The sequence below is a fragment of the Ranitomeya variabilis genome, chromosome 2 (genome assembly GCF_051348905.1).
Source record: "Ranitomeya variabilis isolate aRanVar5 chromosome 2, aRanVar5.hap1, whole genome shotgun sequence".
NCBI lineage: Eukaryota > Metazoa > Chordata > Amphibia > Anura > Dendrobatidae > Ranitomeya > Ranitomeya variabilis.
Genome location: NC_135233.1, coordinates 77,370,234 through 77,394,272, shown reverse-complemented (window position 1 = coordinate 77,394,272; position 24,039 = coordinate 77,370,234). Strand labels below are relative to the sequence as shown.

The 24,039-nt window shown below is 44.0% G+C and overlaps 1 protein-coding gene across 2 annotated transcripts; it reads left to right on the top strand.

Annotated features, from left to right (window-relative positions):
- Positions 1-21,865: 21,865 nt before the first annotated feature.
- On the top strand, positions 21,866-24,039 carry LOC143809108 (protein kinase C-like 1). Of its 2 annotated transcripts, XM_077292266.1 has the most exons (4): positions 21,866-22,234; positions 23,309-23,559; positions 23,754-23,772; positions 23,984-24,039. In XM_077292266.1, exons 1-4 carry the CDS (start codon positions 21,989-21,991, stop codon positions 23,984-23,986), a joined length of 519 nt encoding a protein of 172 aa, XP_077148381.1. In that variant the 5' UTR covers positions 21,866-21,988; the 3' UTR covers positions 23,987-24,039. The 2 variants fall into 2 exon arrangements, with proteins under 2 accessions (XP_077148381.1, XP_077148380.1); XM_077292265.1 differs by having other exon boundaries at positions 23,754-24,023.

Below are 24,039 nucleotides of genomic sequence, written 5' to 3'. Positions count from 1 at the left end.
AGCAGTGGGTTAGATAGTGTGAGAGATGATAGGCCATGCCGTGATGCCAGCAGAGTTGTTACATAGTGTTATGGTAACACATAATATATTGCCCTTATATCATATATTTCTAATATGTGACCAAATGAACAGAAGGATATTGATAGTAATTACTATTCTAATTACTACAAATGCATTGTTGGTCACAAGTTAGAGATGTCATGTTTTTTATGGTAGTTTTTGTTTTTTTTTCACAAATCACCAGTACACGTGAAAATAAGCAACTTTGCAATATATCTTATCAGAAAAAGCTACTTTTTTCTCCTCGACTGATCATACATTTTCAAAATTCTTAATTCCCTTGTAAAATATGTCTTCTGTGAATGCAGATTTTGCCATTACTGAGATAGGAGCAGGAGTGGACATATCATTGGTGAAACTTGTGCAGCCTCATAGGGGCCCGAGGTTAAGAGTAGAGATGAGCAGTGTGTGCCTCACTGCTGTCTTGGAGAAAGCCACTCTTAAGATTGTCTACAAGCGTGTTTCGATAATACTTCAGCATGCCGCTTCCCTTTCCATTGGGAGAAGCATTTGACAAAATTTTCTTTAGTACTGTGGATCTAAAAGAGTGGCAACCCAGTAGTCAGTACAATTTGTAATCCTAATAATACAGGCATAATGTTGCAGCAAGAAGGCGCTCGTGTGTCCGGCACTTCCATAAGGTCAAAGCCCATGGTGTGTTGGTGGGTAGCACTCAAGCTTGCTTCCCCTATCTTCTTCCGCAAACCACAATGTCATGACACAGCTGTCGGGGCTCCTTCACTGTCCATAACACTAGGGGTCACCCTAGCTCACAGTCACACCAAGTCACCAACACACAGGTCCGGACCAACCAAACGTCACCGATCAGCCACACTCTTATATTTAGATCCCATCTTCCACAAATTATTCGTAACCCCTTGCCATATGGTAGTAACAGAAGAATAAAACTGTTCTTCTTGTAATCTAGAAGGGCGATTACTATTACATTAACTAAACTGAGGATGGAGCTTATATGCCCCAAAAAACAGAGTCTTACAGGTCAATTCCTAATGATTATTTACAGCGAATTCAGCTAACGATAAAAAGGTAACCCAGTCCTCCTGATTTTCAGATACAAAACACCTGAGATACGTCTCTAGATTCTTGGTAACCCGTTCAGTCTGCCCATTAGACTGCTGGTGAAATGTGGAAGAAAATGCCAAATAGATCCCCAGACGAGTGCAAAATGCCCTCCAAAACTTGGAGACAAACTGCACCCTCCGATCAGAAACAATATCGGTCGGGATCCCATGTAATTATTTCCCTAACAAAAAGTTGTGCCAAGGATATGGCATTCAGTAAAGCTGGTAAAACAGTAAAATGAGACATTTTACTAAATCTATCTACCACCACCAGCATTACAGTATTCCCTACCGACATGGAAAGATCCGTGCCAATTAGATGACTGCCAATTTAGCCGATCAGCAGTCATCTAATTGACGCTATTGGTCAGTGTATATGAGCTTTTGCAGCTGCTGAAAGATTGGTGAAACATCAAACTACATTACTGATTTACCTGTAGATGTATGGTAAAACTCTCTATTTTTACAGTATTTTTGCTTATTATTAATTACAACTCTTTAACTGGATTTTCACCATTTTATTATTATGTTGTTTTTGGTCTAAAATTTGCATTGAGAATGTGAATTGTGGTTTACACAGCAGCCGGTAGGTCACATCTACAGTCACGTGATACAGGAGAGAAAATGGCAGAAAACAGCAACTGGTAAGTAGAGTATATTACACTTACTACACGCAGACACTAATGATTGGTAACAGAAAGTACAATTAAAAAAATGAACAACACCTTTGGAGAATTTGTTTTTTCTAGGGACCACTAGATGGTGCTTAAGACCTGCACCATATTTGTTATATATTACATTTACAAGCTGTCAGGATTCTCTGATGTTGCTGGTGAGAGGGGGTGACCATGTGATTTTCATACTTTTGGTCACAATCTAACTAGATGTGTGCAGCCTTGCCCAGTTCATTTGTATTGAGCAAGGCCAAACACGTCTAGTTGGAATGTGGCAGTGAGTATGCACAGAGAATCCTGACAGTGCGCAGTGTGCAAGCACATTGTAAAGATTCAGAAGTCTGTGTCTGCATTCACTCTATATAACCAGATAACCAACCCCTTTAATAAAACTGCCTATAACAATGTCAAATGCTCCCTCTAGTGGTGACTGCAAACAGCAAACATTTTTATGTCTTAATAGGACATTATGTACTCTGTATCAGAAAAACTGACCTCTAACCACTATAAAGACACATCAAAAATGAATCAAGACATAGGCCTAAAAGGAGTTGGATGTACATTTCAGCTCTACATTACCTCAGACACTTATTGGCATGCTTCACCTGCCCTACATTGATATTCTAAGGCTCAAGCAAACTGGTCCATATGAACACAAAAAGTGTGAGATTACGTGTGAATATAGCAGCGTTTAGGAAAGTTTTATAAAACCACTAAATTCTCATCTCAGCCCTCTGCACTTATGCTTCCTAATATCTTCAGATTTTTATATATCTCTTGAGTAACAGGCTTCACGCATGGCTTCTTTCACCATCCTGTACTATAGACAGAAGGAAAATGATAAAGCGCCAGGATACAGATCATGCTGGTTATTTTATTGCAATTTTTCAAAAATCATAAAATGTGAAATACAGAAGACTAGTTTTATGAATGCACAAATAATCTGGGCCTCATTTTTGGCCTTGAATTTAATTTAATCTTTGACATAACAATAACAACACTGAAAACTCATATCTTATTACCATGAATCAAACTCAATTTGTTGAGGGAAAGTAAAAATAAGGTTAATCATAAGAACAGCTGCTTATAGCAGTCATTCTCAGTTGGCACTGGTAAGACATGTTTGCTAGTTACAACTAGATATGAGCGAATATCTTCGGCTCCCTCCTTATTCAGCAAGCTATAGCGCTTACCGAAGAAGCTGCAGCGGGAACCCGGATACCTGGAGCGCTCCCGATAATCAGGTGTCCGGCACCGCAGCTGCATGTGTCGCGGCTGTGTGACAGTCATAACACATGGATGGAGAGCCTGTTTGTTGTGATTGTTAAATATGTGCAGCAACAAAACACATTTTGTCAGGGGCGGACACAGACTGCTTGGGGCCCCTGTGCAGGAAATGTGCCTGGGCCCCCCTCCTTTTAAGGCAACAAAGCTAAGGGACTGTGCTATACATAAGTGAGTACACTTTACACTAAGGGACTGTGTTAGACATAATAATCGATAATAATGTCTTCCTCCACCTCCCCCTGTTCTTAAACCCATTATAAATCCTCCGCATCCCATTATTGCCCTCTCCCCCACCCCCCATGATTGACCTCTTCACCACCTCCATTATTGCTTTCTCCCCCACCACCCCATATCATTGCCCATTCCACCACCTCCATCATTGCCTCCTCCCCACCACCCCCATCATTGTCCTTTCCACTGCTACCATCATTTCCTCCTGCCCCACCACCCCTATCATTGCCCTCTCCATCAACCCAATCATTGCCTTCGGCCCCGTCACCCCCATCATTGCCCTCTCCTCCACCTACACACACACACAGCACCATTCACCTCTCTGCACACACACACCTCACCTCTGCTCACACAGTATCCTGAAGCCGCACCATCGCTGGCAGCTTCCTGTCTCACACAGCCGTGGCGCTAAATGATGATGTCATTCAGCCGCTGCTGTGTGGCAGGAAGCCGGATGGATCCATTCCCTGCAGCTCCGCTGCCTTTTTCTCTTGCAGGCAGCGGAGCTGCAATCCCATGATGGCAATCTGGCCAGGGGCCCCCCGGAGACGGATAAACTGGCCAGATTGCCCTCATTATTAGCCACCCTGCAGGCAGGGATGGTTTTAGGCAAAGTGGGGCCCTATGCAAAGTTTAAAATTGGGCCTCAAATCCTAACATATTGCACATCACACAGAAGCATTTCTGTTGTATTTACAAGCGCTGAGATCAGGCCACTAAAGGAATGTGATCGACAATACTGAAGTTGTTCAACGCTTGTTTCCCGGCCTCTTTACACCGTCTGAGAAAGAATGATGGGAACAGAACAATCACTAATAGATCACTAACAGATCACCATACAGTATCATGTTACCAGCAGCACACCTACAGTTTACAACGGCGACGTCCTGCTGAGAACAATGATTTCTGTTCCGGCATAACCAATCCAATCAATGGATGAATAGGCAGCATTTTACTTGTTTAGTATAATACACCTCATAGTCCTCAATATATTATCATGTGCACCACAGTCCTCCATATTGTAAAATACACACCGCATAATCCTCCATATAGTATAATACACTCCTCAGTCCTCAGTCCTATAATTCACTTCCCACAGTATAATGCACCCCATAGTTTTTCATATAGTATAATGTATTCCCCATAGTCCTTGATACAGTATACTGTAATGCAGCCCACATATAGTATAATGCAGCCACCCCTGTTGTGTATCCGCTTTTTGGGCTCCCCTGGTGGTTGCTGGTGGTACTAGTGACTTGTTTGCACTTTGCTGCTTCTGTTCACCTGCTTCCATCAGTGTTTGGGAGTTTCCTATTTAGCCTTGCTCTCCAGTCATTTCCTTGCCGGTCATCATTGTAACCAGAGCCTTCGGTTGCATGTTCCTGCTACTAGTCTGCTGATCAGCTAAGTGGACTTTGTCCTTTTGTTTTGTACCTTTTGTCCAGTTTGCAGTTTTTGTAATTCTCTGTAGCTGGAAGCTCTTGCGGGCTGAAATTGCCACTCCTGTGTCATGAGTTGACACAGGAGTCTTAAAGTAATTTCAGGATGGTTTTTGAAAGGGTTTTCAGTTGACCGTGAAGTCCTCTTTTGTATCCTTCTGCTATCTAGTAAGTGGACCTCTCTTTGCTAAATCTACTTTCATACTGTGTATGTCTTTTCCTCTTAATTCACCGTTATTACATGTGGGGGGCTGCTATGATCTTTTGGGGTATTTCCCTAGAGGTAAGCCAGGTCTGTTTCTTCCTCTACCAGGCGTAGTTAGTCCTCCGGCTGGCGCGTGGCATATAGGAAGCCGTAGGTATGCTCCCTGGCTACTGTTAGTTGTGTGGTAGATTTAGCTCACGGTCAACTCGAGTTTCCATCACCCGAGAGCTCGTTCGTTACTTATATGTTTCTTACGTTTCCTTGCCATTGGGAACCATGACAGTATGACCGGCCTGTGTTAAACTTATTGGCAGAAGGAGAGAAAAAAGAAGTCTGTAAATTTTTTTTTTTTTTCCCTTTTTCCTCTATGCTTGCTCCATAGTTGGATCAGTTGTATTTCAGCTTTAATTACAGCCTTTGCCTTTCTCTCCTTATAATCCTTGAATGGCTCTGAGCTCACCTGTTTAAAGATGGATCCTCAGAGTTTGGCTGCAGGTTTAAATAATCTTGCTACGAAGGTTCAAAATTTACAAGATTTTGTTATACATGCTCCTATTTCTGAACCTAAAATCCCTACACCAGAGGTGTTTTCCGGAGATAGATCTCGGTTTTTGAATTTCAAATATAATTGTAAATTATTCCTTTCTCTCAGACCTCACTCCTCAGGAGATCCTGTCCAGCAGGTTAAGATTGTAATCTCTTTGCTGCGAGGTGACCCTCAAAATTGGGCATTTTCATTGGCACCAGGGGATCCTGCGTTGCTCAATGTGGATGCGTTTTTCCTGGCTTTAGGGTTGCTTTATGAGGAACCTAATTTGGAGATTCAAGCTGAAAAAGCTTTGATAGCCCTATCTCAAGGGCAAGATCAAGCGGAGATATACTGCCAAAAATTTCGTAGGTGGTCTGTGCTTACTCAGTGGAATGAGTGCGCCTTAGCGGCAAATTTCAGAGAGGGCCTTTCTGATGCCGTTAAAGATGTTATGGTCGGGTTCCCTGCGCCTACAGGTCTGAATGAGTCCATGACAATGGCAATTCAGATTGATCGGCGTTTGCGGGAGCGCAAACCCGTGCACCATTTGGCGGTATCTTCTGAAGAGACGCCAGAGAAAATGCAATGTGACAGAGTTATGTCCAGAAGCGAGCGGCAGAATTATAGGCGTAAAAATGGGTTATGCTTCTATTGTGGTGATTCTGCTCATGTTATATCGGCATGCTCTAAGCGTACTAGGAAGGTTGACAAGTCCATTTCAATTGGCACTTTACAGTCCAAATTTATTTTGTCTGTAACCTTGATTTGTTCATTATCAGTTATTACCGTGGATGCCTATGTGGACTCTGGCGCCGCTCTGAGTCTTATGGACTGGTCCTTTGCCAGGTGCTGTGGGTTTGATTTAGAGCCTCTGGAAGTCCCTATACCTCTGAAGGGTATTGATTCTACACCTTTGGCTTGTAATAAACCACAGTTCTGGACGCAAGTGACTATGCGTATGACTCCAGACCATCAGGAGGTGATTCGCTTCCTTGTGTTGTACAATTTACATGATGTTTTGGTGCTTGGATTACCATGGTTACAGTCTCATAACCCAGTCCTTGACTGGAAGGCTATGTCTGTGTTAAGCTGGGGATGTCGGGGGGCTCATGGGGACACTCCTATGGTGTCCATTTCGTCATCTATTCCATCTGAGATTCCGGCATTTTTGTCTGATTATCGTGATATTTTTGAAGAGCCTAAGATTGGTTCACTCCCTCCTCACAGGGATTGTGATTGCGCCATAGATCTGATTCCTGGCAGTAAATTTCCAAAGGGTCATTTGTTTAACCTATCTGTACCTGAACATGCTGCTATGCGCGAGTATATTAAGGAGTCCCTGGAAAACGGACATATTCGTCCTTCTTCATCACCTTTAGGAGCCGTTTTTTTCTTTGTCTCTAAAAAGGATGGCTCTCTGAGGCCTTGTATTGATTATCGTCTCCTGAATAAAATTACAGTCAAATATCAGTATCCGTTGCCTTTGCTGACTGATTTGTTTGCTCGCATAAGGGGGGCTAAGTGGTTCTCTAAGATTGATCTTCGTGGGGCGTATAATTTGGTGCGAATTAAGCAGGGGATGAGTGGAAGACCGCATTTAATACGCCTGAGGGCCATTTTGAGTATTTGGTAATGCCTTTCGGCCTTTCTAATGCACCTTCTGTCTTTCAGTCCTTAATGCATGATATTTTCCGTGAGTATTTGGATAAATTTATGATTGTGTACTTGGATGATATTTTGATTTTTTCTGATGACTGGGAGTCTCATGTTCAGCAGGTCAGGAGGGTTTTTCAGGTTTTGCGGGAGAATTCTTTGTGTGTAAAGGGTTCAAAGTGTGTTTTTGGGGTTCAAAAATTTTCATTTTTGGGGTATATTTTTTCCCCTTCTTCTATTGAGATGGACCCTGTCAAGGTTCGGGCTATTTACGACTGGACGCAGCCTACTTCTCTGAAGAGTCTCCAGAAATTCTTGGGCTTTGCTAATTTTTATCGTTGATTTATAGCTGGTTTTTCTGGGGTTGCTAAACCTCTGACGGATTTGACTAAGAAGGGTGCTGATGTTGCCAATTGGTCCCCTGCTGCCGTGGAGGCCTTTCGGGAGCTTAAGCTTCGCTTTTTGTCTGCCCCTGTGTTGCGCCAGCCTGATGTTTCTCTTCCCTTTCAGGTTGAGGTCGATGCTTCCGAGATCGGAGCGGGGGCGGTTTTGTCGCAGAAAAGTTCCGACTGCTCAGTGATGAGACCTTGTGCGTTCTTTTCGCGAAAATTTTCGGCCGCCGAGCGAAACTATGATGTTGGTAATCGGGAGCTTTTGGCCATGAAGTGGGCATTTGAGGAGTGGCGTCATTGGCTTGAGGGTGCCAGACATCAGGTGGTAGTTTTGACTGATCACAAGAATTTAATTTATTTGGAGTCTGCCAGGCGCCTGAATCCTAGACAGGCACGTTGGTCGTTGTTCTTTTCCCGGTTTAATTTTGTGGTCTCGTACTTACCGGGTTCTAGGAATGTGAAAGCAGATGCTCTTTCTAGGAGTTTTGAGCCTGACTCTCCTGGGAATTCTGAACCTGCTGGTGTCCTTAAGGATGGAGTGGTTTTGTCTGCTGTCTCTCCAGATTTGCGACGTGCTTTGCAAGAATTTCAGGCGGATAGACCTGATCGTTGTCCGTCTGGTAGACTGTTTGTTCCTGACGAGTGGACCACTAGAGTCATCTCGGAAGTTCATTCTTCTACTCTGGCAGGTCATCCGGGAATTTTTGGCACCAGAGATTTGGTGGCTAGATCCTTCTGGTGGCCTTCCCTGTCTCGAGATGTGCGTGTTTTTGTGCAGTCTTGCGATGTGTGTGCTTGGGCCAAGCCTTGTTGTTCTAGGGCTAGTGGGTTGTTGTTGCCCTTGCCTATTCCGAAGAGGCCTTGGACGCACATCTCCATGGACTTTATCTCGGATCTCCCTGTTTCTCAGAAGATGTCTGTCATCTGGGTGGTGTGTGACCGTTTTTCTAAAATGGTTCATTTGGTGCCATTGCCTAAGTTGCCTTCCTCATCTGAGTTGGTCCCTTTGTTTTTTCAAAATGTGGTTCGCTTGCATGGTATTCCGGAAAACATCGTTTCTGACAGGGGTACCCAGTTCGTGTCTAGATTTTGGCGGGCAGTCTGTGCCAGGTTGGGCATTGATTTGTCCTTTTCGTCTGCATTCCATCCTTAGACCAATGGCCAGACGGAGCGAACTAATCAAACTTTGGAGACTTATTTGAGGTGTTTTGTGTCTGCGGATCAGGATGATTGGGTTGCCTTTCTGCCGTTGGCGGAGTTTGCTCTTAATAATCGGGCTAGTTCTGCCACTTTGGTTTCTCCTTTCTTTTGCAATTCAGGGTTTTATCCGCGTTTTTCATCTGGTCAGGTTGAATCTTCGGATTGTCCTGGAGTGGATGCAGTGGTGGATCGGTTGCATCGGATTTGGGGACAAGTGGTGGATAATTTGGAATTGTCCCAGGAGAGGACTCAGCAGTTTGCTAACCGTCGTCGTCGTGTTGGTCCCCACCTTCGCGTTGGGGACTTGGTGTGGTTGTCTTCCCGTTTTGTCCCTATGAGGGTTTCTTCTCCCAAATTTAAGCCTCGGTTCATCGGTCCTTATAGGATTTTGGAGATTCTTAACCCTGTTTCCTTTCGTTTGGACCTCCCGGCATCTTTCGCTATCCATAATGTGTTCCATCGGTCGTTGTTGCGGAGATATGAGGTACCGGTGGTTCCTTCTACTGAACCTCCTGCTCCTGTGCTGGTGGAGGGTGAATTGGAGTACGTCGTAGAGAAGATCTTGGACTCCCGTATTTCCAGACGGAGACTTCAATATCTGGTTAAATGGAAAGGCTATGGTCAGGAAGATAATTCTTGGGTAACTGCCTCTGATGTTCATGCCTCGGATTTGGTTCGTGCCTTTCATAGGGCTCATCCAGATCGCCCTGGCGGTTCTTGTGAGGGTTCGGTGCCCCCTCCTTAAGGGGAGGGTACTGTTGTGTATCCGCTTTTTGGGCTCCCCTGGTGGTTGCTGGTGGTACTGGTGACTTGTTTGCACTTTGCTGCTTCTGTTCACCTGCTTCCATCAGTGTTTGGGAGTTTCCTATTTAGCCTTGCTCTCCAGTCATTTCCTTGCCGGTCATCATTGTAACCAGAGCCTTCGGTTGCATGTTCCTGCTACTAGTCTGCTGATCAGCTAAGTGGACTTTGTCCTTTTGTTTTGTACCTTTTGTCCAGTTTGCAGTTTTTGTAATTTTCTGTAGCTGGAAGCTCTTGCGGGCTGAAATTGCCACTCCTGTGTCATGAGTTGACACAGGAGTCTTAACCCCTTAATGACAGCCAATACGTCTTTTAACTGACCTGAGATATAAGAGAATAGCATCCCCATGCAGGTGACAATCCAGCAGCTGTCAGCTGTCCACTATAGTTGACAACTTGCTGCATCAGCCACGATCAGTGTTTGCACCTTGCATATCTGTTTAACCCCTTAGATGCTGCTGTCAATAGTGACTACATCATATGCATGGTTAACAGAGTGTAAGGGCTTCCTCTTTATCCAAATTGGTGCACTCAGATCATGATTGTGTGGTCCTGATGTTTGCGTTGGCAATTCATGACCAAATAGTGGCCTTAGAGTCTGACGGCTGTAGTAATCTGTTCAGAAGTTAGAGGCATTTAGGTGGTAAAAATACACATTTTCAATTCTGTCATGCCACTTTGCATTAATTCCTGTAAAGCACCTGAAGGGTTAATAAACTACCTGACAGCAGTTTTCAATATGTTATGGGGTGCTGTTTTTAAAATGGTATCACGTTTGGGGGTTTCCCAATATATGAGAGCCCTAAAGTCACTTGAAACATAGATAAGTTCCTAAAAAAATAAATTTTGTAAATTTCCTTGAAAAAATGAAAAATTGCTGCTACATTTTTAAACCTCCTAAAATGCTAACAAAATAAAATAACATTTTACAAATGGTGCTGATGTAAAGCCGACATGTGGGAAATGTGATTTATTAATGGTTTGCTGTGGTATGACCATCTGGATTAAAGGGATAATCATTAACATTTAGAAAATTGCAATTTTTTTAACATTTTTCTCAAATTTTTGATATTTTTTATTAATAAAGACAAAACATATTGACCTAAATTTACCATTATCATAAAGTATAATATTTCATGAAAAAACAGTCTCAAAATCACTGGGATTTGTTGAAGCGTTGCAGAGTTATTACCACATAAAGTGACACTGGTCAGATTTTAAAAATTTGGCTCCGTCACTAAGGGGTTAAAGTAATTTCAGGATGGTTTTTGAAAGGGTTTTCAGTTGACCGTGAAGTCCTCTTTTGTATCCTTCTGCTATCTAGTAAGTGGACCTCTCTTTGCTAAATCTACTTTCATACTGTGTATGTCTTTTCCTCTTAATTCACCGTTATTACATGTGGGGGGCTGCTATGATCTTTTGGGGTATTTCCCTAGAGGTAAGCCAGGTCTGTTTCTTCCTCTACCAGGCGTAGTTAGTCCTCCGGCTGGCGCGTGGCATATAGGAAGCCGTAGGTATGCTCCCTGGCTACTGTTAGTTGTGTGGTAGATTTAGCTCACGGTCAACTCGAGTTTCCATCACCCGAGAGCTCGTTCGTTACTTATATGTTTCTTACGTTCCCTTGCCATTGGGAACCATGACACACCCCATAGAGCATAATGCAGCCACCCCACAGAGTATGATGTAACCCCCATGGAATATAATGCAGCCACCCTCATATAGTATAATGTAGCCCCCCATAAAGTATGATGCAATCACCCCTCATAGAATATAAATATAATACAGCCCCCCATAGAATATAATACAGCCCACTTCCCCATAGAATATAATGTAGCCCCATCAAAGAGTATGATGCAATCCTCCCTCATAAAATCTAATACAGCCCCCATAGAATATAATACAGCCCACCTCCCCATAGAATATAATGCAGCCCCCATAGTATATAAAACAGCCTTCCCCATAGAATATAATGCACCCCCCATAGTATATAACACAGCCTCCCCCATAGAAGATAACGTATAATGTACCCACCTTAGTATACAACACAGCCCGCATAGTATACAGCACTGCCCGCATAGTATACAGCACTGCCCGCATAGTGTACAGAACAGCCTCATAGTATACAGAACAGCCTCATAGTATACAGCGCAGCCTCATAGTATACAGAACTGCCCGTATAGTATACAGCGCAGCCTCATAGTATACAGCGCAGCCTCATAGTATACAGCACAGCCTCATGGTATACAGCACACAGCCTCATGGTATACAGCACTGCCTCATAGTATACAGCGCAGCCTCATGGTGTACAGCACACAGCCTCATGTGTTGTGAATTTGGATTCTGGGCTCCCCCGGTGGCCGCTTGTGGAATTGGACTTGTCATCCTCTTTCCTGTTTCACCTGATTCCATCAGTAGTGGGTGTCGCTATTTAAGCTCATTTCTCTGGTGGTTTCTTGCCGGTCAACAATGTTATCTGATGCCTCTCAGTGCTTGTTCCTGCTTCTAGACAACTACTAGATAAGTTGGACTTTTGTCCATGTTTTGTTTTGCCTATTTGTTCCAGTTCACAGCTGAAGTTTTGTTACTGTGTCTGGAAAGCTCTCGTTGATCAGGGATTGCTACTCTGGCGTTATGAGTTAATGCCAGAGTTTAAGGTAATCTCTGGATGGTGTTTTGTTAGTGTTTTTCTGCTGACCATGAAAGTATACTATCTGTCTTCTGCTATCTAGTAAGCGGACCTCAAATTTGCTAAGACTATTTTCCTGCTGCGTTTGTTGTTTCATCTGAACTCACCGTCATTATATGTGGGGGGCTACTGTCTTCTTTGGAATATTTCTCTAGAGGTGAGCCAGGTCTTATATTTCCCTCTGCTAGCTATTTAGGTCTTAGGCCAGAGCTGGGCATCTAGCGATAAATAGGAAATGCTACCTGGCTATTTCTAGTTGCGCGGCAGGCTTAGTTCATGGTCAGTATAGTTCCATCTTCCGAGAGCTTGTCCCTCTATAGGCTTGCTATGATCTCTGCCTGCAGAGATCATGACAGTTTGACCGGCCAATAAAGTGTTAAAGACCCAGGTTGAGAAAGGAGAGTTATAAGAAGTCTGCTGGAATTTTTTTTTTTTCCTCCAGTCTGCCTTGCTGCAGTCTTTTTTCTCTCTCTCCTCCTAATCTCTGTATGCTCTGTGTGCACCTGACAATAATGGATCTCCAGAGTGTAACTGCGGGTTTGAATAATCTCATCACGAAAGTACAAAATTTACAAGATTTTGTGGTACATGCTCCGGTATCTGAGCCGAGAATTCCTTTGCCGGAGTTCTTCACAGGGAATAGAGCTAGCTTCCAGAATTTCCGAAATAATTGTAAGCTTTATTTGTCCCTGAAGTCTCGTTCAGCTGGAGACCCTGCTCAGCAGGTTAGGATTGTGATTTCCTTGCTCAGGGGTGACCCTCAAGATTGGGCCTTCTCATTGCCAGCAGGGGATCCTGCGTTACGCGATGTGGATGCGTTTTTTCTGGCCTTGGGCTTGCTTTATGAGGAACCTCATTTGGAACTTCAGGCAGAAAAAACTTTGATGGCACTATCTCAGGGGCAAGACGAAGCTGAAGTTTTCTGCCAAAAATTCCGTAAATGGTCTGTGCTTACTCAGTGGAATGAGTGCGCCTTGGCGGCAACTTTCAGAGAAGGTCTCTCTGATGCCGTTAAGGATGTTATGGTGGGGTTCCCTTTGCCTGCAGGTCTGAATGAGTCCATGACAATGGCTATTCAGATTGATAGGCGTCTGCGGGAGCGCAAACCGGTGCACCATCTGGCGGTGTCTATGGAAAAGACGCCAGAAAGTATGCAGTGTGATAGAATTCTGTCCAGGAGCGAGCGACAGAATTTTAGACGGAAGAATGGATTGTGTTTCTATTGTGGGGATTCTACTCATGTTATATCGGCATGCTCTAGGCGTACAAAGAAGCTTGATAAGTCTGTTTCCATTGGCACCATTCAGTCTAAGTTTATTTTGTCTGTAACCCTGATTTGCTCTTTGTCATCCATTGCCACGGACGCCTATGTTGACTCTGGCGCCGCTCTGAGTCTTATGGATTGGTCCTTTGCCAATCGTTGTGGTTTTGATTTAGAGCCTTTGGAGACTCTTATTCCTCTGAAGGGGATTGACTCCACCCCATTGGCTAATAATAAACCACAATACTGGACACAAGTAACCATGCGTATCAATCCGGATCACCAGGAGATTATTCGTTTCCTGGTGCTGTATAATTTACATGACGATTTGGTACTGGGATTGCCATGGTTGCAGTCTCACAACCCAGTCTTGGACTGGAGAGCAATGTCTGTGTTGAGCTGGGGATGTAAGGGTATTCATGGGGACGTACCTTTGGTTTCTATTTCGTCGTCCATTCCCTCTGAAGTCCCTGAGTTCCTCTCTGATTATCAAGACGTCTTTGACGAACCCAAGCTTGGGTCGTTACCTCCGCACCGTGAGTGCGATTGTGCCATAGATTTGATACCGGGTTGTAAATATCCAAAGGGTCGTTTGTTTAATTTGTCTGTGCCGGAACATGCTGCTATGCGGGTATATATAAAGGAGTCTTTGGAAAAGGGACATATTCGTCCATCTTCTTCTCCTTTGGGAGCTGGGTTTTTCTTTGTCTCAAAAAAAGACGGCTCTTTGAGACCATGTATTGATTATCGGCTTCTGAATAAGATCACTGTTAAGTATCAATACCCATTGCCATTGCTTACTGATTTGTTTGCTCGTATAGAGGGTGCTAAGTGGTTCTCTAAAATTGATCTTCGTGGGGCGTATAATTTGGTGCGGATCAGGCAGGGGGATGAGTGGAAGACCGCATTTAATACGCCCGAGGGCCACTTTGAGTATTTGGTCATGCCTTTTGGTCTTTCTAATGCCCCTTCAGTTTTCCAGTCTTTTATGCATGATATTTTCCGCGATTTTCTGGATAAATTTATGATAATATATCTGGATGATATTCTGATTTTTTCTGATGACTGGGACTCTCATGTCCAGCAGGTCAGGAGAGTTTTTCAGGTTCTGCGGTCTAATTCTTTATGTGTGAAGGGGTCTAAGTGCGTTTTTGGGGTCCAGAAAATTTCCTTTTTGGGGTATATTTTTTCTCCCTCTTCCATTGAGATGGATCCCGTCAAGGTGCAAGCTATTTGTGACTGGACTCAGCCCTCCTCTCTTAAGGGTCTTCAGAGATTTTTGGGCTTTGCCAACTTTTACCGCCGATTTATTGCTGGTTTTTCGGATGTCGTTAAACCACTGACTGATTTGACCAGACAAGGCGCTGATGTTGCTAATTGGTCCCCTCATGCTGTAGAGGCCTTTCAGGAGCTTAAGCGCCGTTTTGCCTCTGCCCCTGTGTTGCGTCAGCCTGATGTGAATCTGCCTTTTCAGGTTGAGGTTGACGCTTCGGAGATCGGAGCTGGGGCAGTGTTGTCGCAGAAAGGTTCCGACTGCTCCGTCATTAGGCCTTGTGCCTTCTTTTCTCGCAAATTTTCGCCCGCAGAGCGGAATTATGATGTTGGGAATCGGGAGCTTTTGGCCATGAAGTGGGCGTTTGAGGAGTGGCGCCATTGGCTCGAGGGGGCTAGGCATCAGGTGGTGGTATTGACTGACCACAAAAATTTGATTTATCTTGAGACTGCCAGACGCCTGAATCCTAGACAGGCGCGCTGGTCTTTATTTTTTTCTCGCTTTAATTTTGTGGTGTCATACCTACCGGGTTCTAAGAATGTTAAGGCAGATGCCCTTTCTAGGAGTTTTGACCCGGACTCTCCTGGTAATTCTGAACCCACAGGTATCCTTAGGGAGGGAGTAATTTTGTCGGCCGTTTCTCCTGATCTGCGGCGGTCCTTGCAAGAGTTTCAGGCGGATAGACCGGATCGTTGTCCGCCTGATAGACTGTTTGTTCCGGATGATTGGACCAGCAGAGTCATCTCTGAGGTACATTCTTCTGCATTGGCAGGTCATCCCGGAATTTTTGGTACCAGGGATTTGGTGGCAAGATCCTTCTGGTGGCCTTCTCTGTCACGAGATGTGCGAGTCTTTGTGCAGTCATGTGACGTTTGTGCTCGGGCCAAGTCTTGTAGTTCTCGGGCTAGCGGACTGCTGTTGCCCTTGCCTATTCCTAAGAGGCCTTGGACACACATCTCGATGGATTTTATTTCAGATCTGCCTGTTTCCCAGAAGATGTCTGTCATCTGGGTGGTCTGTGACCGTTTCTCTAAAATGGTCCATTTGGTTCCTCTGCCCAAGTTGCCTTCTTCTTCTGAGTTGGTTCCTCTGTTTTTTCAGAATGTTGTCCGATTGCACGGTATTCCTGAGAATATTGTTTCTGACAGAGGTACCCAATTTGTGTCTAGATTTTGGCGGGCATTCTGTGCTAGGATGGGCATAGATTTGTCTTTTTCATCTGCTTTTCACCCTCAGACTAATGGCCAGACCGAGCGGACTAATCAGACCCTTGAGACATATCTGAGGTGTTTTGTCTCTGCTGACCAGGATGATTGGGTTGCTTTTTTGCCATTGGCAGAGTTCGCCCTCAATAATCGGGCCAGTTCTTCCACCTTGGTGTCCCCGTTTTTCTGTAATTCGGGGTTTCACCCTCGATTTTCCTCCGGTCAGGTGGAATCCTCGGATTGTCCTGGAGTGGATGCGGTGGTGGAGAGATTGCATCACATCTGTGGGCAGGTTATGGACAATTTGAAGTTGTCCCAGGAGAAGACTCAGCGTTTTGCCAACCGTCATCGTCGTGTTGGTTCTCGGCTTTGTGTTGGAGATTTAGTGTGGTTGTCTTCTCGTTTTGTCCCTATGAGGGTCTCTTCTCCTAAGTTTAAACCTCGGTTCATCGGCCCTTATAGAATATTGGAGATTCTTAATCCTGTTTCTTTCCGTTTGGACCTCCCTGCGTCCTTTTCCATTCATAACGTTTTTCATCGGTCGTTATTGCGCAGGTATGAGGTACCTGTTGTACCTTCAGTTGAGCCTCCTGCTCCGGTGTTGGTTGAGGGTGAGTTGGAGTACGTTGTGGAGAAAATTTTGGACTCTCGTGTTTCCAGACGGAAACTCCAGTATCTGGTCAACTGGAAGGGTTACGGCCAGGAGGATAATTCTTGGGTCAATGCATCTGATGTTCATGCTTCTGATCTTGTTCGTGCCTTCCATAGGGCTCATCCTGGTCGCCCTGGTGGATCTGGTGAGGGTTCGGTGCCCCCTCCTTGAGGGGGGGGTACTGTTGTGAATTTGGATTCTGGGCTCCCCCGGTGGCCGCTTGTGGAATTGGACTTGTCATCCTCTTTCCTGTTTCACCTGATTCCATCAGTAGTGGGTGTCGCTATTTAAGCTCATTTCTCTGGTGGTTTCTTGCCGGTCAACAATGTTATCTGATGCCTCTCAGTGCTTGTTCCTGCTTCTAGACAACTACTAGATAAGTTGGACTTTTGTCCATGTTTTGTTTTGCCTATTTGTTCCAGTTCACAGCTGAAGTTTTGTTACTGTGTCTGGAAAGCTCTCGTTGATCAGGGATTGCTACTCTGGCGTTATGAGTTAATGCCAGAGTTTAAGGTAATCTCTGGATGGTGTTTTGTTAGTGTTTTTCTGCTGACCATGAAAGTATACTATCTGTCTTCTGCTATCTAGTAAGCGGACCTCAAATTTGCTAAGACTATTTTCCTGCTGCGTTTGTTGTTTCATCTGAACTCACCGTCATTATATGTGGGGGGCTACTGTCTTCTTTGGAATATTTCTCTAGAGGTGAGCCAGGTCTTATATTTCCCTCTGCTAGCTATTTAGGTCTTAGGCCAGAGCTGGGCATCTAGCGATAAATAGGAAATGCTACCTGGCTATTTCTAGTTGCGCGGCAGGCTTAGTTCATGGTCAGTATAGTTCCATCTTCCGAGAGCTTGTCCCTCTATAGGCTTGCTATGATCTCTGCCTGCAGAGATCATGACACTCATGGTATACAGCACACAGCCTCATGGTATACAGCGCAGCCTCATAGTATACAGCACACTGCCTCATAGTATACAGCGCAGCTATCCCCCCCAGAATGGCCCCACAGTCCAGTACTCACTGTTATAGAGTAAAAAAAAACAACAAACAACACAGCACACTCCTCACCTCCCCTCGTGCCCGCGCTGCTTCCAGTTCCTGCTCCTGCCGGCACACAGTGAGTGCGCGGCAGTGTCTGTCAGAGGCAGAGCGGGGAATGATGAGAGAGGGAATCGTCAGCTGACGCTCTGTCCCCCATCATTGCATTGAACTGTACCGGCAGACGCCGGTATAGTTAAATGCGGCGGGGGAGTCGGCGCTGGCGGCAGGCGGGCCCCCTGCCTCACAGGGGCCCCATAGCAGCTGCATGATGTGCCGCTAGCTGGGCGCCCCTGGGGGAGCGAGGACCTAGGTAGCTGCCTACCCCTAACGCCGGCACTGCCTGCAGGGGCCCCCTGGAGCCTCCGGGCCCCTGTGCAGCTGCACAGGTTGAACAGGCGGTATGTCCGCCCATGCCTCTGTCTCTCTGTCACCAATCTACAAAAATATGGGAAAAAAAATCACCAAAAATGCTTTTCTATGTAAAAATCTAAAAAATTAAAAATTATACACAGAACAAGTTACACATATTTAAAGACATGCACCCGTAAAGGGAATTTCTCAGTAGTTTTTTTTGTAATTTGAGAGCAGCATAATAAAGAGCTAGAAACCCTGATTCCAGGGATGTGCAACATCAAAAAGTTAATTTATTTCAGTTCTTCAATACAAAAAGTTAAACTCATATATTATGTAGTCATTACAAACAGAGTGATGTATTTCATGTGTTTATTTCTGTTAATGTTAATGATTATGGCTTACAGCCAATGAAAACCCAAAAGTCATTATCTCAGTAAATTAGAATAATTAACAAAAAAAACACCTGCAAAGGCGTTTAAAAAGGTCCCTTAGTCTGTTTCAGTAGCTCCACAATCATGGGGAAGACTGCTGACTTGAAAGATGTCCAGAAGGCAGTCATTGACACTCCACAAGGAGGGTAAGCCAATAAAGGTCGTTGCCATAGAAGCTAATGTTCACAGAGTGCTGTATCCAAGCATAATAATGGAAAGTTGAGTGGAAGGAAAAAGTGTGGTAGAAAAAGGTGCACAGCCTTGAAAGGATTGTTCAGAAAAGGCCATTTAAAAATTTGTGGGAGATTCACAAGGAGTGGACTGCTGCTGGAGTCATTGCTTCAAGAGCCGCCACACACAGACGTCTCCAGGACATGGGCTACAAGTGTCACATTCCTTGTGTCAAGCCACTCATGACCAATAGACAATGCCAGAAGCGTCTTACCTGGGCCAAAGAGAAGAAGAACTGGACTGTTGTCAGTGGTCCAAGGTGTTGTTTTCAGATGAAAGTAAATTTTGCATTTCATTTGGAAATCAAGGTCCCAGGATCTGGAGGAAGAGTGGAGAGGCCACAATCCAAGCTGCTGGAGGTTTAGTGTGAAGTTTCCACAATCAGTGATGGTTTGGGGAGCCATGTCATCTGCTGGTGTAGGTCCACTGTGTTTTATCAAGACCAAAGTCAGCGCCTCCATCTACGAGGACATTTTAGAGCACTTTGGAAATGGAAATGTCATTCTCCTGCAGGACTTGGCACCTGTCCACACTGCCAAAAGTACCAATATACCTGGTTTATAAACAACAGTATCACTGTGCTTGATTGGCCAGCAAACTTGCCTGACCTTACCTCCATAGAGAATCTATGGAGTATTGTAAAGAGGAAGATGAGACACCAGACCCAACAATGCAGATGAGCTGAAGGCTTCTATCAAAGCAACCTGGGCTTCCATAACACCTCAGCAGTGCCACAGGCTGATCGCCTCCATGCCACGACGCATTGATGCAGTAATTGATGCAAAAGGAGCCCCGACAAAGTATTGAGTGCATTTACTGATGACATATTTCAGTAGTTAAACAAGAAGTTTCCCAAGATAAATATCAAAAATAACAGGTCCAAATTCAAAAAGCATTATGAACACAAAAAACCCCAATAGGTGTAATTAAAGTAACAGGGGAATCAAAGAATATGTTCAACCATAAAATCAATTTTATTAATAGAAATTAACACTTAAAAATCTGAGCATATTATCACTACCAAAACAGGAAAGTTAGGGGATCATAAGAGAAAGTATAAAAAGGGGTAAAAATATATAATATAAATAAGTGTATGCAAAGCATAAGGATCTGCCAAAATTGCACAAGTGAAATTGATGTAAACAGAGGTAAGTTACAAAGGGTTAAAAGATGTGAAAAAGGCAGAGCAACAATAGGGAAAAGTATAAAGTGAAAAGTATGGTCCCCAATAACACAGATAAAAATAGGTCTAAATGTGTCAACATACCATATGGCCATATAATAGAGAAAATAATTTTGTAGAAAGCTAATAATATCAATTATCAATTCATTAAATCAAATGATAAAATCCGTAACCTGATTGTCCACAAGCATCTATCATAATTAAATCAAGTCCATAAAGAGATTCACAATCCCGGCTGTTCAACAGTCTATCAAGGCTCCATAATGTCTCATAGAAAAAAATAAAGAATTCACAGTCTAGCCAGAGACCATTTCTAGAGTTCATATATTCTGCAACAGATGCATGGAGTACAATAGCAGAGAAAAACAAGCTTGTTTGTAGGAAGACTTTCCTCCCCCAATTCTCCATCTCTTTATAGGAGGAAAAATGTTCACAAGGTAGAAATCATCACATACATGGATATAGATAGGTGGATTAAAATCCGGCCTTCATGGCTGTATACTGCAGAGCAAACAAATATGAGTTAAAATCAATAAAAAAACACAAACCCACCTCCCAAAAGATGCCTCCATATTTCTAAAAATGAACCAAACCCCAGATTTTCATTAAGCCTGGTCGGTACCCAATCTAAAAGTCCACTTGCTCTCAACGTAAGCAAGAGTTTTCTTGAGGTCACCACTTCTCGGTCCCAAAAGAACTCTGAGAAGACTTGAATCCCTATGATGGAATTGTTGAAAATATCTTAGTAGGGTTTTAAGTTGTTCAAGATCATCCTCTGTCCTAGATTTGTCCATGTCTCTTACATGTTCCTTGATACATACGTGAAGTTCTCTAGCAAGAAGACCAATGTAGATTTTCCCACCTGGACATCGGGCGTGATAGATCACCCATTAAATGGTGTCTGATGTCATATGTCTAATTTAATGACATTCCCCTGAAGGTAGCCCTCTCAGGTGTGTTCATAGTTGTCAATAATTGTGTCCTGTCCTGTTTATGAGACTAGGACACCTGCTGATTGTGCTATGTCTTCACATGTCTGTGTGGATGTGACGTCATAAGTCGTCTGCACCACAAATAATATGGGAGTGAGCGGTGACATCTTACTCCTTTATTCCCCTTTCTCCTGATGACGCCTGAGAGCGGGCGAAACATGTTGGGGGATTAATGTTTATAGATTTAGGGCGACAGGACCTGCATTACAATAACGGTAACAATCCGCCAATATATAACTAATCGCTGACTGCAGCAGTAAATGGTACGATGTATTCACTGCCTGTGACTGTGACACAATAGCACAAAGAAGCCGTAATAACAGGGTCATTTTCATTTATGGGGGTTTTAATTGTTTTCTTTGTGTTACATGTAAATAAAGCGATATTATAAAGAGGAAGAAGAAGATTTCGGTGACCCCAGAGATGAGCAGCAGTGACCCGTCCTTCCCATGGGTTGTGGTGGGATTACTGTAAATCACATGTGATGGGTTATTGGGAACGGTACAACCTGTATTATATATAGCACTGATGGCTTTATTATATACTGCCCCAATATCACCATATTCCTGGTAAGAGGTAATAATTGGTAGAAAGTGTTGGTTATACAGAGAATATAAAAGCTCAGGAAGAGTTTACAGCTCCGTGTATTCTGTCCATGAGGTGCAGTAGAGCCGGCTGGGTGGCACTGGGGGTAATAGGTGCGCACCACTTTGGTGGAATAGACTCTTGGGAGAAATGATAAAGGGAAATGGGACATCGAGGAAATATGTGATAAGAAACATAGAAAAACTAATAAAAATATTAACTTTACAATACAAAAATAATGTAAGTTATAAAATGGAACGATGATGAAACACATAGAGGGATTAATAATCTAATAAATAAACCACTGGAAGTCGCCATGAAGTTCTCTGCCGTTCCTCTGGACTCTAAACTGTCACCCATGATACCCACATCACAGTGTATAGGGCAGAGCAGGGCCAGGAGCCGCTGCTTGGCAGGAGCCACCTGAGGGTTCCGTCACCTCTGACCTCTGGTCACCTGCACACGACCAACTGCCGTTTACTTTCAACTGTCGGCTGAAGTGATTGGACCGAGGTCTACAGGCGGGAAGAGATTACGGAGAATGGCGACTACTGGACGAGGAGAAGTGAGTGAGAAGAGGAGCGAGGAGAAGGGGCGCGAGGAGAAGAGGAAGAGGGAAGAGGACAGCGTGACCAGATTAAAGAAGAAAAGGAGACGAGACAACAGCGGATTGGAGGAGCCAACACCTGGATGCAGCGGAGACCCTGGATCATCTGGCCCCTATGCCAGGCTTAACATCAGCCGCTTCAACATCCACCGGGTCCTAGGTAGAAGCGCCTTTGGCAAAGTAAGGCCTACATATTTGTTATTTGAAATCTGAGATTTTTCATATATCCCCATGTATTGTTCTCTGTTATCAGCCATGTCTTGCTTTGTTATTGCTCATTGTAGTGTCCTTCTGTGAGATGAGGTATAAGACATCACCATAGTTAGGGCTAGTGCTGCTATAACCTGGTATTCTTCTATACTGGAGGGTTCATCTCAGGTGTCACAGCTGTAGAGGGCAGGGGACATTATTTTTTTCTCCTATCAGGCTGCCATATTGTACATACATTTGTCTCTGTGTTTTTATTAAATCTAGATAATCAATGATATTTGGACCATACTAATGCCAACTCAATGCCTCTACTAATGCTTACTGTTTATTCCCATATGGTAACAGAGGAAAACCCTTTAAAAAGTCGTCATGTAAATTTTTATTTCATAAATCAATAGCAAACATGAAAATAAGCAGCTTTGTAATAATTCTAATCAGATAAATCTTCTTTCTCCACCAAGACTGATTTTTCATATTCTATATTCTCAATTTCTGGGTAAACTCTGTATTTAGTGAAGACAGATTGTTACATTACTGAGAGGAGATGACAGTTGGTGCTGATAATATTCTATGTAGTGGAGAGAAGGGGCTAAATGCAAAACTCCTCCCTCCTCCTCCCCCTCCCTTCTGCATAGAATATTATCAGCACCAACTGTCATCTCCCCTCAGTAATGTAACAATCTGTCTTCACTAAATACAGAGTTTACCCAGGTACATAGAATTTTGAAAATAAAAAATCAGTCCTGGCGGAGAAAGAAGCCGATTTGGCTGATAAAATGTATTACAAAGTTAAATATTTTCATGTGTATTATTGTTTTATGAACTAAATATTAAAATGATGAATATTTATTAAGACCTCTCCATAGCCCATCCATGGAGCAGGCAGTGCATTGTTCTGATAGATAGATCTGCTCCTCTATATGGTCCTGGTCACTAGCAGACTGAGCGATCACTCAGTTTTCTCATGCGCCTTGTGGACTATAAAATCCAGATCCTTCCACCCCTGCAGACACCTTCTAAGTATTCTCCATTTGTGTTTTTCAGGTGGTCCTGGCATCTGTCCCCGGCGGTAACATCAACGTGGCCGTCAAAATGATCACCAAAAGGGACAACGAGGACACCATCTTGAGAGAGCGGCGGATACTCCTGGCGGCCAGACACTGCCCATTCCTGTGCCACCTCTATGCCGCACACCAGTCTCAGCACAGTGCATATTTCATCATGGAGTACCTGTCCGGTGGCAGCGTGGAGGATTTGATCAGGATGTGCGGCTGCCTGAACATCGGCAATGTGAGGTGAGAAAGCAGAGAATGTACCTAAAAGAGAACTAAGAGAAAGGGAAAAAACCTGAGGTCGGGGTGCAGCTAGGGGAGCACTGGCAGGGCATATATTTAGGGTGCTGGAAGCAGGAGGTGGGGTGCCATGGTATTTGGGGATTGCCAGAGAAGGATTTCATGACATTGATTCTGCACTCTGTTCTCTCCATCAGATTCTACACAGCAGAGATGGTAAGTGACATCCAGTTCCTCCACGGACACAACATCGTCCACCGGTAAGCAGAACTTTCCTCCTTCTCTCTGTCCCCTTTACAAGCTGTAGATATGGCCCCGGGCTTCCCTGGTGTCCTGCCGCCTATTCTGCCGTATTTTGTAGTGACCCATTTTCCATCTCTTGTATCACTGGACAGATTTCTTATTTTGTTTTCTTCTTTCATTGCAGTGACATAAAGCCGGATAACATCATGTTGGATGCAGATGGCCACATCCGTATCATCG